The sequence below is a fragment of the Mytilus galloprovincialis genome, chromosome 2 (assembly GCF_965363235.1).
Source record: "Mytilus galloprovincialis chromosome 2, xbMytGall1.hap1.1, whole genome shotgun sequence".
Lineage (NCBI taxonomy): Eukaryota > Metazoa > Mollusca > Bivalvia > Mytilida > Mytilidae > Mytilus > Mytilus galloprovincialis.
The window spans coordinates 114,195,887-114,213,413 of NC_134839.1; the positions used below are offsets into that span (position 1 = coordinate 114,195,887).

The 17,527-nt window shown below is 33.2% G+C and overlaps 1 protein-coding gene across 1 annotated transcript; it reads right to left on the reverse strand.

The window, feature by feature from the left end:
- Positions 1-2,599: 2,599 nt before the first annotated feature.
- On the reverse strand, positions 2,600-17,520 carry LOC143065474 (cilia- and flagella- associated protein 210-like). The gene is made up of 9 exons (XM_076239053.1): positions 17,368-17,520; positions 11,826-12,046; positions 11,329-11,502; positions 10,627-10,832; positions 9,693-9,903; positions 9,104-9,189; positions 8,161-8,353; positions 3,852-4,016; positions 2,600-3,184 (listed from the first exon to the last, which is right to left on the reverse strand). Exons 1-9 carry the CDS (start codon positions 17,411-17,413, stop codon positions 2,828-2,830), a joined length of 1,659 nt encoding a protein of 552 aa, XP_076095168.1. The 5' UTR covers positions 17,414-17,520; the 3' UTR covers positions 2,600-2,827.
- Between the last annotated feature and the right edge of the window lie 7 nt (positions 17,521-17,527).

Sequence of the window (17,527 nt, forward strand, 5' to 3'; positions counted from 1 at the left end):
GTGTTGAATACAGTAATTTGACCTATAATAGTTTACTTTTACACATTGTCTCATTGGCACTCATACCACATCTTTTATCTTGTAACTAAGATGTATGCATGAACCCAGCTACATCCCAAATGTAAGATAACAAATCTTTTAAATAGAATACTAAAAATATAATTCTAAGATAAGATAAGAATTTAAGCAAACCATCAGATTGTGTTTGAAACTAAAAAGAATGACTGCCAGTACAAATATCTGTCACTTATCAACGGTCTATAGTAATTTCTTCATTATAAGCACATTCTATACAAATGCTTAATATGTGCACAATAAGAAATATATTCTGATGTCATAAAAGCATGCACCAATCATAGAAGACACTTGTAATGGATATAGTGCTGTCTGTTTTTGCAACTTTTATCAAGTCTTTAAAACAATGCAGCCTATTTTTTTCTAAGCCTAATAGCTAGAGATATCCTCCTGCACTATAATCATTTTATTTAATGCCTTCTTCAATATTCTATTTTATTGCATAGCAATATAATATTTCCCACAGAAAGTAACCAAAAGTTAGCGTGCATTAAATTCCAATATTGCACTAGTGCAATAAATCTTCAAAATTCATGATGTCATCAACTACAAAGCCTTAGTTTAAACCAATTTTTACTTTCAAATATTATATTGCTATACAATAAAAGGGTTATTGCATGAATATTGGAGAATACTGTCCCTCGTAGAACATATATTGCACTCACAAGCTCGTGCAATATAAAATTCTACTCAGGACAACATTCCTCAATATTCATGCAATAACCCTATTTTATTCTTGGTCTGACAAAAGGAAACATGTCTGCTTTTGTCAAGTACCCACGTATTATCCAGTGGTAGTCAAAATGTCAGCCCTTCTTCCCAGTTGACCTACATTTTTGAAATTGTCAATTGGTTCTTGTCCTGAATTTGCATTTAATATTTGACATTGAGGCTCAGTAAGCAATAAATTTAACAATCCATTGGTTATAATTCTGACAAAACTAAAAGATTCATTTATATATAACTAATATTGCATGTTAAAAAATTCAAGAAAATCATAAAAGCGAAGTTTTAATTTTTAAACATGATTTTTTTCTATATAGGTTTAAATGTGACATAGTAACAATAGAAAATAAACATATATGTTTAAAAGTATATACACACAACTCTCTCACACATAAAATGCATAAGTTATCACAGTGATTGCTTTAATTAAAACTGGACAATAAATAGTAAGATATCATTGATAACATGGGGATAAAAGCAATGTCAGATACATAAGAATTCATTGAAGCTTTATTTATCATTACTTCCAGTTTAGTAACAAAAGCACTAACACATAATAACTTCAACCTAAAATAAAATTACTGTAATTGTTCATTTTAAGTTTCTTGTCCTCTCTGAATGTTTAAAATGTTTTTTTTTAGTTAAAGATGAACCTGTCTCTTTTATTTCATCACCTTTGTGATAAACAAATTTTTATTTTTGTAAAACAAGAGTGCACACGCTGAAATGTCTCGCCTTCTATACTAATCATTAATATTATGTTGATAGTCCTAAGTATAAAGCTAAGCTTTATTACAACTGTCACATAAACTTAACATTAACCAAGATAACTAAACAAAGACCAATGAACCTTGAAAAAGAGGTCCAGGTCAGATGAACCATGCCAGGCAGACAGGTACAGCTAACAATGCTTCTATACAACATATATAGTTGACACATTACTTATAGTTTAAGAAAAATAGACCAAAACACAAAAACTTAACACTGTGCAATGAACCGTGAAAATGAGGTCACGGTTAAATAAAACCTGCTCGACTGACATAAAGATCATAAAATATTTCCATGCACCAAATATAGTTGACCTTTGGCATATAGTAAATGATATAGCATTAGATAAAAAGACCAAAACTCAAAAACTTAACTTTGACCACTGAACCATGAAAATGAGGTCAAGGTCACATGAAATCTGCCCGCTAGACATGTACACTTAACAATCATTCCATACAACAAATATAGTAGACCTATTGCATATGGTATGAGAAAAACAGACCAAAACACAAAAATTTAACTATAACCACTGAACCATGAAAATGAGGTCAAGGTCAGATGACACCTGCCAGTTGGACATGTACACCTTACAGTCCTTCCATACACCGAATATACTAGCCCTATTGCTTATAGTATCTGAGATATGGACTTGACCACCAAAACTTAACCTTGTTCACTGATCCATGAAATGAGGTCGAGGTCAAGTGAAAACTGTCTGACAGACACAAGGACCTTGCAAGGTACGCACATATCAAATATAGTTATCCTATTACTTATAATAAGAGAGAATTCAACATTACAAAAAATTTGAACTTTTTTTTCAAGTGGTCACTGAACCATGAAAATGAGGTCAAGGACATTGGACATGTGACTGACGGAAACTTCGTAACACGAAGCATCTATATACAAAGTATGAAGCATCCAGGTCTTCCACCTTCTAAAATATAAAGCTTTTAAGAAGTGAGCTAACGCCGCCGCCGGATCACTATCCCTATGTCGAGCTTTCTGCAACAAAAGTTGCAGGTTCGACAAAAAAATGAAAAATTGTGTATAAAATCTGTTATTCAATAGTACAAAACTGGATCTTTTAATACATTTGTTCCCTTTTTAAAAATATTTAATATATGAAATGTTGTTAAATTGAACAGATAACACTTGCTTCCATTTTAACAAATGACCAGAAGTGTTTTTTAAAAGCCATTTAAATAAAATGGCTACATTAATAACATGTCAATGAATTGTTTTCAGTCTTATTTCTCTACCATACAAATCCAAGCCTCTTTTTGGATTGAGCTTTTCCATAAATGTTATCCTTGGTCTCCTCTGTAGAATCCCTCTGATAGTGAGGCATCTGTCTTCCAGTTTTGTCTGAAACCATGTAGCTGGGTCTTATTCCTCCTTTACCCTCAAACTTAGGACCAACCCCTCCCCCTGCTCCTGTTTGAGCAGCCTTCCTCAGGGGATACACATTACGACCACCTTTTTCACAATGGTCAATAACTTTGGTGGCATATTCCTGGAATTGTTCTTCCTCCATAGCTATTAATTCAAGGTTGGCTCTATCTAAGGCTAACTCTTTCTGTTTCTTATTTATTTCTTTACCCTTTCTATCATTCTGTAAAAAGATGTAAAAGTGAAAATAAGATGAAAAAAGAACATTCATGAGTAGCCTTTTTTTCAAAATAGCATACAAATATTTTATTTTGTTCAAGGTGCATTTTTATTCTACAGTACCTTTGTGTTTGAAATTCAGACAGCTATATAAGAAAGAGATCTACTTACATGGACAATTAATACATTTAATGAGTCAAATGACCAGTCAGCAATACTTAATTGTGATTTGTAATGACCCAATTATTAAGCAGCATCTGTTTGAAAGCTATTGAGTCTTCTGTTCCTGACCCACCAGGCTGCTCAACATACATATATACTATATAAAGCCAAAGTTTATTCTATTTCTAAAACATCTGTGCTTGTGTGAATTGTTGAACAAAAAGAGGAGTTAAATAAAAATGTACCTGAAGAACTGACTTGATACATTGTCATGCTGTATGGTTATTTTAATGGATTAGTGATTTTAAGTATTCGAAAATGAGATCTTTGAAAATAAATATAGTATATTGTTTTAGAATTTGACAAAACTTATACTCAAATTTGAGAATTCTTGTAACTTAAAAAAAAAAAGTAATTTCAAAACTACTGGCAATACTCAGACTTAGTTCTCATAAAACTTAACTTAAATCAATAAAGCCTAACAAATGTATTAAAGGATGTAAACATACCGTCTGGTCAAAGTGGAAATTTTTCAGAGTTTCATTATCTTCCCTTTTCCTGACACGTTTTTCTTCTTCATTTCTCCTGAAGATCTCATCAGCGGCTTGTCTGATTCTAATTGTTTCTAATTCTTGTCTCCTTAGTTCTTTTTTCCTGTCTTCTGCCTCTTTGAGCTTAAAAGAGAGAAAAATTATATCTCATCAAAAATACTCCTGGACACAACTGGTAATATGCTTTCTTTTCTACACATGCTTAAATAGGTCATGAGAGATCAATCACTCAGCCATCTTCCATAAGTTGCTTTTATTATTAACTTAGTTTCCTATTTGTACTGTTTGTTATTGTGTTGTGTGGTTACAATACTGTCCATAGTTAGTCAGGGAATGTTAAGTGCTGACAAACATGTCTAACACAGTCATATTGTTTTTGTACCTCATAGTCAGGTAGCTTTCAACATTTGTTTCACATTTTTGTCATGACTGGCATTTTTATACCTTACTCTACAGTTTAAGTTTTATCTCATTGTTGAAGGATGTAATCTGACCTATAATAGCTAACGTCTACATCATTAGGTTGTCTCACTGGCAATTATTAAGGCTTTTTTTATTATTAAAATAATTTGTGATCTTGTTCCTAAATTTTAAGAATTATTAATAATATTAAGGAATCATACAATCCATGATTTAGCCAAAAAGGTAACATTTGCAGAGCTGTGTTAAATTCAGGGGGAGATAATTCAACTGTTTCTTTCTGTAATTTTTATTCATTGAATTTTAATTCCCAAGTGATTAACATACATGTATCTTTTTGTCATCTCATAATTGATGATCAAGGTATGAATTGGTGAACAAAGAAATTGTTTTGTTGTGAGTTATGCATCAAATTAGACTTGAAATAAGCTTGATTTTTTAACTAAAAAAACACTTGCTATCATTAAGCATTGTTATCACAATTAGAACAGTGTTCTCCCCAGAAATTTTGGATAGCATCACATTTTGCGTACAAAAAAATAACTATTTTTTTTTAATGTTGTTTGTCGTGTCGCGTTGATGCTCTATTTCCTTTATATGTTTTAGTTTATATTGTTCAATTCATAACTGAGAATACAATTAAACTATAACCACAAAACAGTTGTTTCAGTTTATGTCTTCTTTATTCATTTATAGTTACAGAATTATTTTTTTCCTCTTGTGCCAAATAAAAATAAATATGTGGTTTCAGTTACCCAACAATAAGTCAAATGAATGAATGGTTCATTATAGTGCAAACTGTATATATACAAAACTAAATTATCTAGTACACAAAATTAACTACTTTTTATATTATATTAAGTAAAGATAAAGTAGCAAAAGAAGCAAAAAAAAAATCAATTTAAAAACTTTTTTTTATCATGTTTATGAAATTCATTGTTTCATGCCACTCAATGAATTAGTCCCAGTTGTTTCTTATCTTTACATCAAAATCATATGTATTTTTACATGTTTTAACAAAGTTATCTAACAAATAGTCTGTTAATGCGTAGTTTCTCTCTTGGTTTAATTTTTCTGTCTACTGTCCATCTGTTGTCATTATCGTGGAAATGCGGATTTTTGTCATATCTGGTCCGGTTTAGATCCGTAGTTTACACAAAAATGTGCAATGGCGGCCGTAGTAAAATTTACGAAAATGAGTCCGAGAATAAACATTGTTTGACAAGAGATTGTGAATGAATAAGACGCTTTTAATGAATTAAATGGATTAAACATAAACTTAAGCCAATTATGATAACTTTTTAAAGAAGTATTAAACTTATTTTAGCTCTAAACCAAAATTCTCGCTCTCGTATTACCGGAAGAGAAAGAAAGTAATTTTTGGAGAGTTGCACAAATAAACGACCTTTTTTAAAAAAACAAGAGTGCACACGCTGAAATGTCTCGCCTTCTATACTAATCATTGATATTAATGTTGATAGTCCTAAGTATAAAGCTTTATTACAACTGTCTCATAAACTTAAAATTAACCAAGATAACTAATTAAAGACCAATGAACCATGAAAATGAGGTCAAGGTCAGATTAACCATGCCAGGCAGACATGTACAGCTAACAATGCTTCTATACAACATATAAGTTGACCTATTACTTATATTTTAAGAAAAATAGACCAAAACACAAAAACTTAACACTGTGCAATGAACCGTGAAAATGAGGTCATGGTCAAAAGAAACCTGCGCTACTGACATAAAGATCATAAAATATTTCCATACACCAAATATAGTTGACCAATGGCATAAAAAGACCAAAACTCAAAAACTTAACTTTGACCACTGAACCATGAAAATGAGGTCAAGGTCACATGACATCTGCCCGCTAGACATGTACACCTTACAATCATTCCATACAACAAATATAGTAGACCTATTGCATATAGTATGAAAAAAACAGACCAAAACACAAAAATTTAACTATAACCACTGAACCATGAAAATGAGGTCAAGGTCACATGACATCTGCCCGCTAGACATGTACACCTTACAATCATTCCATACAACAAATATAGTAGACCTATTGCATATAGTATGAAAAAAACAGACCAAAACACAAAAATTTAACTATAACCACTGAACCATGAAAATGAGGTCAAGGTCAGATGACACCTGCCAGTTGGACATGTACACCTTACAGTCCTTCCATACACCGAATATACTAGCCCTATTGCTTATAGTATCTGAGATATGGACTTGACCACCAAAACTTAACCTTGTTCACTGATCCATGAAATGAGGTCCAGGTCAAGTGAAAACTGTCTGACAGACATGAGGACCTTGCAAGGTACGCACATATCAAATATAGTTATCCTATTACTTATAATAAGAGAGAATTCAACATTACAAAAAATCTGAACTTTTTTTTCAAGTGGTCACTGAACCATGAAATTGAGGTCAAGGTCACTGGACATGTGACTGACGGAAACTTCGTAACATGAGGCATCTCTATACAAAGTATGAAGCATCCAGGTCTTCCACCTTCTAAAATATAAAGCTTTTAAGAAGTTAGCTAACGCCGCCGCCGTAGCCGCCACCGTAGCCGCCGCCGCCGCCGCCGGATCACTATCCCTATGTCGAGCTTTCTGCAACAAAAGTTGCAGGCTCGACAATAAAAATCGTTTCAATCTTTGAAATTTCGTAATACAAAACGTAGATTTTGAATTGTTTTGTGATTGTATTTTTCCATGTCGATATTGGTGATTGCAGACACGTGGTATTAGTCATGTCACAAGTGTCAGTTTGGGATATTCGCATCCAAACGGTTATCATCCTGAGGGCAATTAACACCTAGCTATTTAATCTCTTAATTGCCTTAAGTGTCCGATTTAAAGGGATTACAATTAAAGGTGATATAATTTATATGATCATAATCGATAATAGATGAAAGTTCAAAATTGAGGACAAGTAAAATAGCATCTTCAAAACAATTATAGCGTCGCGGGTATAATTATAGCGTCGTGGGAATTATTATAGCATCACGGTGAAAAAATATAGCGTCGCGGTACCGCGACGCTAAAACGGCCTGGGGAGAACACTGTAGAATGTGCGCTTTTGTAGATTTCATTACATTAAATGAATAGGAAAAAAGGAGGTCCCTGTATACTGTTTTTTTTTTTAACACCAGAAAACTGGAGTGTACCCTGAATTAGAATACAGGGAATACCCCACTTTTCTTGACTTGAGCCTTACCTCTTGAATTTTGTACAAATTCAATATAGAAAACCATATCAAGGAATAAAATAAAATAATTTGCCTACCTTCCTACCCATACCCTAACAACCTCAGTCGGGAGAGGGGAAACAGATATTTTTAATGTTGGCCTTATAACATTAACTCTCTTTTAATAAAATAATCATCATATATGGATTTTAGAAGCTGTATAGCTTTACCAAGTATGGACTAAAGAGAAAAAGACAAATTAGGCAGTGTTCAGATATGGATTAGGTTTGGTAATAACTGATCTTATTTGAGCTAAATACAATGCACAAGACAGTGAGTGGCCAGATACAGATTTTCTGGCTTCCTCATCTTGGTTGATTTTTTCCTTCCCAGTGGCGGATCCAGGGGCGGGGTTCCGGAGGTTGGACCCCCCTTTTTTTGGCCGATCAATGCATTTGAATGGGAGCATATAGTTGGAACCCCACCCCCTTTACTCTGTGTTGGGAACCCCCTCTTTTTTAAAATGGCTGGATCCGCCACTGCTTCCCATATCATCATTGCTAGGATAAATTACCTGTACATGTCTATTGCTAGGATAAATTACCTGTACATGTCTATTGCTAGCATAAATTACCTGTACATGTCTATGATCAGCAGACTCCTTCATGGCTTTTCTCATCTTAAATTCTTTTTCAGCTTCTTCTTTTTCTCTCTTCTCCTCAGCTTCTTGGACAGCTTTATGTATCCTATCGTCTTCATCACTGACTTTCTGTGTCATTTGAGCAGCAAGTTTTGTTCTAATTCTGTCCAGATTCTTCTGTTTTTCACTAAAGTTAAATACAATTGATTATAAAAACCTTGAATTGTATGAATATTACCATCACATATAAAAGTTCATTCAATTGAACGATATTAAACATCTTTAATTCACTACTTCTATTTATTTGTAATTTTGGAATGATTTTATAAATCTACAGATATGTCATTCTTATCAATAATTTTAATCAAATTTACATCCTGACATCACTATTTAAAATAAGGCATTCAAACATTTACATCCTTACATCACTATTTAAAATAAGGCATTCAAACATTTACATTTGTGTCCAAAAAATAATCACCATCAGCTAGCTATTTATAGTGTTCAATAATATTGAGAGTAAATTATAGATTAAAAATAATTTGTCACATTGAGACATCTAATAGCCCATAAAAAAACAATCAATTAAAAGTTGAAATAAAGAAGACTTTCATATCCTATTCAGATAGAAAACAACATTAAGTGTTTTAAAGGCTACATGTATTATAACCAACTATTGTTTGTGGCATTTCATTTCAGGCTTTCTGAACTGTGAAGATGGACATTAAAAAGGACTTCAGAAAACACTATTTGCTGATATTGAGTTTACTTTGATAAAAGACTTACTTATGAATTTCCAGTTCTTTTTAGACTTACTTATGAATTTCCAGTTCTTTTTAGACTTAATTTATGAATTTCCAGTTCTTTTTAGACTTACTTATGAATTTCCAGTTCTTTTTAGACTTACTTATGAATTTCCAGTTCTTTTTAGACTTACTTATGAATTTCCAGTTCTTTTTCAGCTCTTAGTTTCATCATTTTTCTCTTGGCAGCAGCAAATATTCTACACTCTTCATCCTCGTCCTATAAACAAAACCAAATGATTTATCTCCCTTTATCAAAAGAGCACATCAAGTTATATAGGGTACTTACTTCATCCTATAAATAAAACCAAATGAGTTCTCTCCCTTTATGAAAATAGCACATCAACATATATAGGGTACTTAACAAACATTCAGAAGTTTTCTCAGCCTAGTTCTAAGCAAAATAGTTAAAGACAGTAGAATCGCTAGACCAATGAAAGACAAAGTGTGACAAACAGGATCTACATTCCCTTTTAGCAAGAATACATAAAAATCACATATTATATCTTTATATATTAATAAAAGTACAAGATAAAATTGATCAGTTCTTCTGAAAAAAAAATTAACTATGTAAATTTTGAAGACTATACACCTAATACATTTACAAATAAATGAACACATATTTTACAACAACAACAAAATTGTCTATTTGACTGTTGTCATCAGGATAGCTTATGGTACAGCATGACAAAGTATGTTAATTTAGAGTGAAGCCGATCTTACCTCTTCTTGTTGTTTCTGCATGTTTCTAATGGAATCTCTGTCTCTGATCTGTTTCATATTATCCACCTTTAACTGTTGTTTTTCATCTTTTTTGATATTTTCTAATCTTTCTTTCTCTTGATGATATTGTATTCCTAATTTCTTCAATTCTTCTCCTTCTTTCCTGTCTTCTCTACTTTCTACATCTCTGGCTTTAAGGTGCTCATGAACTCTAAAAGTACACAATTAATACTCTTGCATTAATAAAGAAAACAAAAAGAAAAGTAAAAAAAAATATTTTTCACTTTCTTTCAGATTTTTCTTTTTTTAAACAGATCTAAACCAGTATCTTTGGTATTACAGAACCTCCATTTTGGCCTTTAATACTATAGAATTATTGACTTTTGATGAAATTAAGGCATAAGAATGTGAATAATTGCAAGTTTTGTTGAAAGTAACATGCACAACTAGTTAAGTAGCTAGTATAGAATTAGTCCCACCATCTTGGGACATAAATAAACATGTAGCAGAAAAGCATCAATTTAGATTTTTAATTACCGGTAATTTAGCAATTTTTAAAACAGGGATGCAAAAAAAAATTCTGGTGGTTTTATGTTATTTTTACACCCAGTTTGACATTACAGAGAATACATATAATTTCTAATGATTAAAATCAAGCTTTATCAGAAGAGACGACTCAGTCATATTATTAATGAGGAATGATAGTACAGTTATTTCTATAGGTCTTTCTAATTGATCTGTCGTGTTGGCTTGCTGTTTTTGTTCTTGCATATTTTTTAACATCCATAGAAATAAGGTTTCATTTCAAATTCCCTTATTCAGCCTCATGTAATTATCAATACTTAAAGTTTATAAACCCTTTTATAGTAGTTTTATTTAAGAATGAAGTTATAACATCTGAGACAGCCTTTTCCTTTTATCATACTAAACTTACTGTGCTACTTGGAACTGTCTTGTATTTTGTGCTGCGATTATTCTTTCCATGGCTTTAGCCTGGTCATCCTTTATTGACTGTTCATACTCTCGTCTCTCTAGCTCCAGGTACTCATTATCTTTTCCTATATTGGCCTTATCTTTTAATCTTTTAAGTTCAATCTGTGCTTCTCTTTCTTTGAGGACTTCAGTTAATTGTAATGCACTCTGTCAACAAAAAAAAGTTTTTTTAAGAATGTGTTTGACAATTTTAAACCACAAATATATTCATTTTTTTTTTATATATAAAACCAACCACAAATATGCACACACTGATTATAGCAACTGATCTCCAATTTAACTTATCCAGTACTTACGATTGAGTTTCTTTTTTACTTGACCTTTATTCAACCCTATTCGTAATTGATAATCATTTTTTGGATATGGTCTTTCTGCATGTATAAAGAAAACTCAACCTTTACTAACAAATAATAGAGATATATCAGGAAAAAAATAGATTTTCTCAGTTGACCACTGCCAGATAGAAAGAACAGCTGTACACAATTTTACAGATGATGATCCCATCATGATTTTGATTTTTGAAATAAAAATTAGATAGTGTGCTTTGTTACCTAGTTATATACTTTTAAGTGAGAACAACCTATATATAATATGGAACATTTTAAAATGTGATGTTACAATCTTGAATACTGAAAGAACTTACATGGAACTGTTTAACTCTGTCTGTTTGATAATACTGCTGTGTTTTAGCTTTCTCTATGGCCTCCCTTCTCTGCTGGGCCTGGTATTGGGCCTCTTCAAGGTCAATTAATTTCTTCTCTTCTTCCTCTTTTTGCTCCCGAATGGTTCTGGCTTCTAACTTCCTCTGTCTTTGACCCTGTTGAGAACAATTTATTATAATTCTATGTAACAAACCCTAACCCTGTATGTCCTATTTTAAGTGGGGTAAAAAATCAATACCAATTATTTCTGCAAATAAGGTGTATTTTTATTAAAGCAGCCTTTTTTCATTCTTTTTTTTCTTTATCTGAATAAATTTCTGTGACAGGAGATTAATTGTGTTGTGAAAAATTATAAAAAACGAGCAAGAGGATAGGCACCATTTTTAACTATAGTAAGTAGGCTTAGAGGACAGAAAATGTGGTCATGTTTTGTTATTAGGTCAGTTACATGGCTATGACAACCAAACTCAATACTCACTATGATTGTATTTCCCCAGGTATCAACCATTTCCTTTGATTTCTTTTTCTTTTCATCAATTTCAGCTTGTTTCCTCCTTAATCTATCTTCATCTATTTGTTTTCTGTGGAGCTGTGACTGGATTCTTTCCCAGTCCCCTTTAGACAGGACTGTCACCTGACGTAGATCTACACCTTCCCCCATTCTTATTCCAGGTTGTTCTGTTGGCATTTCTGGAGTGGCTAAATATAAGTACAAATATATTTTTCATTTCAATTTGAAGCAAACACTTTTTTCTTTAAATAATTATTAATAGTTTGTATGTAGAAAAATAATACTGAATTTGAACACTGTCAATCTAAGATAAGTTGGTTCTAAGTTTTGTGGAATATTATGGACTTTGTCTTTGAGTACATAAATAATAAAAATATATACAACCTTCATACTACTTCTAGTCATGAAGTAATATCTTTATGTCACTACATATGTATGTTCTATGATGCGTTTTCCCAAAGTACCTCAGAGAAGACAGGGCAGTTCATTCATAAAATTGAATTGACATATACATGTCCTACTCATGTTTACTACAGGACAGAAACAAGATCCTGTTGATGGAGGCTGCTGTTGAGGCATAGGATTAAAGGATTTTTTGCGAAGTTGTATATCTGATTGCCAAGAGTTACCACTGCTTCACATTAAATCTTTTATCCGACAAGAAATGGGATTGGCCATAAGATAAGGGTCGTTCTGAGTGACTGTTGCAACAAGGTCATGTCATAGTCCTGACAGTCATGATTGATAGTTTGATAATGATGTTCAGGTTCATCTAAAGGCATTAAAATATATGGTGGTGTGTACACCACAAAATCTACTCTTTAGTTCAAACAAACTGATGCATCTTCATCTTGGAAAGTTTTAAAGTCTGGTTTGACCTAGATACATATACTCCTCATCAATATGATGTCACATCATTGATATAACTTTATCAGTCTTGGTATCAAAATCTTTACTTTAGCCTTTATTAAACCCCTTATGATTATAAGGGCTCTAAGCCTTATCTATATTTCATCATGTCATGTGTAAAAAACAACTGCTTGAGTTATACAATGAAAAATTCTGCCTGTTAAATTTAATTTTATCTATTTTCTCTGCCATGGTGGTCAAGAGACCTGCAGTAGCCCACATAATGTATAATAAAGTTATATGATATGGCTTTTTCAATATCACACCTATTTTATGGCGATACCAGTTATTTCCATCTTTATTCAGATGGAAGACTGGAAAACTTAAAGAAGATCAACCCTCAACCAAAAAGGGCTCTCAAGATCCAAAGATTGGCTACGGACATGTGTTATAGACTTCATTCTCAGCGTGTATGGAAATTACAAGGAAAATAATAACTGTCTACATGTAGTTAAATATATGTATAGACAATACATTCAGTGAAATAAGGAAAGATATGAAATGAACAATATGAGCATAGGTAGAGGCAGGGGTGTCCTGCTTTCCATTGTATAAAGCACTCAATTTTTTTAGATTTTAGTTGTGTACAGTAAATCTTATAAACAAATATTGATAGGGCCTAGATATTTTTACCTAGTTTTAATTGCGTAAGTTATTTTATCTGTCCTTAAATATTTTAGATTTTATCCGTGTACAGTGAATCTAAATTTTTTAAGTTATTTGGGGAAAATTTTTGTGTATAAGTTTTAATTAACTCCTGTCTGGATAATATCCATTGAGGAGGTGTTCCATAATTGGAAGGATATACATATAGAAGAAGAAGATCTTAAGTTTGTATTGTTATATGTGAACCAGATCAAAATAAAACTTTCATATCATATCTTTATCGTACAATATGATCCCTTAAGATAATTGTGTGGAATAAACTAAATAAGTCGTATATGTACTTTGCGTTGTGTTTACTTTGCGTATAATATTTACAATGGCGAAGCCCATACAAGGTGTAAGAAACGTCACAAACATTAGAACGTAAATACGGGAAACGTAACGTTATAACTTCGAACTATTCTCAACATACTGGGGCCCGCAAAGTGTATTTATGTACAAAACAATAGAATATTACTTTAAATGTTCATCCATAAAGAAAAGTAATTTAATTTTACACTTGCAGGAATTACTGTCTCTTCAAAAACACAAATAGGAATCTGAATTAAACTTTAACGAGTCCATGTTTTTATTCTTTCCTTTGCACGAATTGATGCCTTCCGCAAGGGCAATATTCTTGTCGGTATTTCTTCGTTGTTTGGTTCTTCCACATATTCATCAGATGGTGTTACTTCGTTTATTTCTTCTTGACGGGGTGATGCGGGATATAATGTACAATACCTTTACTAATATCGGGATCCTTAACCTTCTCAATAAATCCTCGGCGTTCTTGATCCTTGATTATCTGTCCATATACCTTAAGCATTTCGGGATCTTGACTTAATTTTCGAATGACGTTTTCAGTTTTTCGTTTCGTAACGAAGAAGTTTGTAGGCAAGGGTTCGTGATCTGGTTTCCATGGCAACTTTGCTATGCACTTGTTTTCTCGGAATTCAATTGCTGACTTTTGATTTGTTTCCATATAGTCTACCGTTTCAACATCTGTGGTATTGCTATCTACTCCTAACGACTCTAATTCCCAAAATCTTTCTAAATTCAACTCCTCTGGTTTGTGCGATGTCAATATGTTGTACATACCTACATTACTCAGTTGACGATAAGACGTCGGAATTGGACCAGACAACAAATAACCAAGTTTGGATTTTACGGCGGTTGGACCATTTCCTCTTAATATTGTATCCTCTACGAAATCCCAATAGAAATCAGCTCCGATGAGCAAGGATATTTCAAAAGAAGAGTTGTCTTCTGTAAACGGATGAGCTAAACGTAATCCTTTCAGGTACTTGAATTCTCGTATACCATTACCGATGTAATTGCTTAACGGGCTGGCGATGTTCGGTACTACTAGAACCTCAACTGGAATTTTCGTTCTATTTATCGACTCTACGTATACGCGTGCTCTAGACAAATGACGGACTTTGCTGTCGGTACTTTCAAATGCCGATAAATGTATGGTTTCAGTTCCTAGTATTTCTAAATCTATTTTCGACGCTAACTCCTCGGTAACAAAAGAGCGCTGTGCTCCTTCATCAAACAAAATGTGCGTATCAACATATCGATTTCCCCCAACTGGTGCAACGGCTGTTTTTAGAAGCACGTTCGAACGTGATTTTTCTTCAGACGAATGAAAACTTGCGGCGATCAATGTATTTTCGCTATCATCAACTACGGCATTAACTGACATTTGCTGATCATTAGTACAGGTATTTCCATGACAAAGACTTGTGTGGTGCTTTTGATGGCACTGGCGGCAGCGAAATTTCGATTTACAATCTACGGAACGGTGTGATCCTAAACAGTTAAAACATAACTTCTTTTCTTTGACGATTGATAGGCGTGTATCGTGATCTGTAACATTTGGGCATTTTGCAGGGTCATGTAAATTCTGGCAGAATATACAAGGTTTTTGTCGAATATTTTGTGTTTGTCTCTCGCGATTATCGAATGTAACTACTTTACTCGGTTCACATTTTCTATTAACGCATGTCAAAAACGATGCGGTCATTGCGGTAGGCTGCATTGAATCCATAAACGACGACGAGCGTTGTCCAGCTTCAATTATAGTGATTTCTTTCAAAATTCCACGTCTCAAATCAATCAATTCCCAATTATCGGAACCGTTTTCACGAGCTAAGTGTTGTCGTATTTCTGACGGAAGCTTGTTCAGTATTATCGGAATAAGTAATGCACCATACGATTCTCCGGAGCGGCCTAACGATTCAAGACCTCTTATGTATGCCTCTAACTTGTCGTAATAACCCCTTAGACTGAGTAGGTTGTTTTGTGGTGCTCTAAGTTCTAGCATAGCTTGCATATAAGCATTTGTAATCTTATGCGATTGTCCGAAACGCTCCTTTAAAAGTTTAATAGCTTCCATGTAATTTGAGTTTGTGAGTGGTAACCCGTCAATAGTTCTTGCAGCATCATTAACAAGCTGGGATTTTAAATAACTAAATTTCTGTACGTCTGTGAGTGTTACATTGTAATGGACGGAAGATTCAAAAGAGTCCCAAAATGTTTGCCAAGTCAGAATTTCTCCGTTAAACATGGGTAGTGTAAGTTTCGGCAAATGGTGATTTTGGTTGCTAGGTTGCTGAACGGGATACATTTGTGTTGTGTACGGAACAGAACTGTGTTGATTAATGTTTTCAAAAGTGTGAGAAGGTAATCCGTGATCATGCGGTGGGATATCATTATCAGTACATAATTTGTTTGCGAATGTTTTCCGTAAATGTCGTATTTTGGTGTTCAAAAAGAATTTGTACTCATCTGCATTTAGAATTTCTTCCTCGATGTCCTCCTCCTTTAAAGAATTCATAATATCTTCGTCCAATGCACTAATAATTTTCTGTTTTTGAATTAATGTTTCTAAAAGTTCAGCACTTTCTTCATTGTCCAAGTTTGAATCATCTTCCGTTTTCCGTAAAAGTCTCTTTACTGCACTTTTGTGACCAGCTCTGACTGCTTTTAGCTTGCTGTCCATCTTATCCAATGGTCACGGCACCATAAATGTGTGGAATAAACTAAATAAGTCGTATATGTACTTTGCGTTGTGTTTACTTTGCGTATAATATTTACAATGGCGAAGCCCATACAAGGTGTAAGAAACGTCACAAACATTAGAACGTAAATACGGGAAACGTAACGTTATAACTTCGAACTATTCTCAACAATAATATTGATGTCTCAGGTTGATACTGATAGAGTGTGTGTATTGGGGTCTAAAAATGATGCGGGATTGCCATTTTTTGTAAGTGTGACATGTGAAAGTCAAATTATTGAGCCATGAAAACATGGAATGAAGTCTAGCGGGACATGGGAAATTACAAAAAAAGAGAATTGCTTACATACATTGTGTAAGTGGGATACGGAAATCTGACAAAAAAATAAGCGGGATCCAATCAGAACCTCCAATACACCTTGTCGGCCGGCTGACCCAGCTGATTGAACTTTTGACGCATACAACAATCACTTTTCCATTGTGGCGTCAGATATTTTGTTTTATGACGTCAAAATTTTACAGGAACCTGTGTGATATCCAGTAATGGTGGACAAATAGCGATAAGGTGTATGAGACTTCTAATAGATACCAATGGGATATTGAATAAGCACCAGCCATATATTATTCTATATTTATCCAGGTCTAGCCATGCTTTAAAACTTTTCAAGGCAAACAGATTTGTCAGGATGAAATTTGTGGTGTAAATATGGCCATATTTACGAAAAGTTTATGTCATGATGCATGGAACCTTGGATGATAATAATAATAATAATAATAATAATAATAATAATAAATTCTTTATTTAAAGAGGGTAACTCATTAAATAAAGAATTTATTATTATTATAAAGAATTACATTCCCCAAATGGACAAATTATTTATATTGATATTTTTCTTTCCGTAAAGTTATGAGTCAATTTTCATAAACCCTCACCTCTATTTTGGCCTTTTCTGCGACCGTGCATAACACTGGCTGCCATTGTAAAAAAATAATTATAGATCACCGCTCCAGAATGACGTTGTCAGGGAAAACAGCCATGTAACTAAATAGATAGACGTCACATCCACTTCCTGTAGGAAAAGGCCTTGACCTC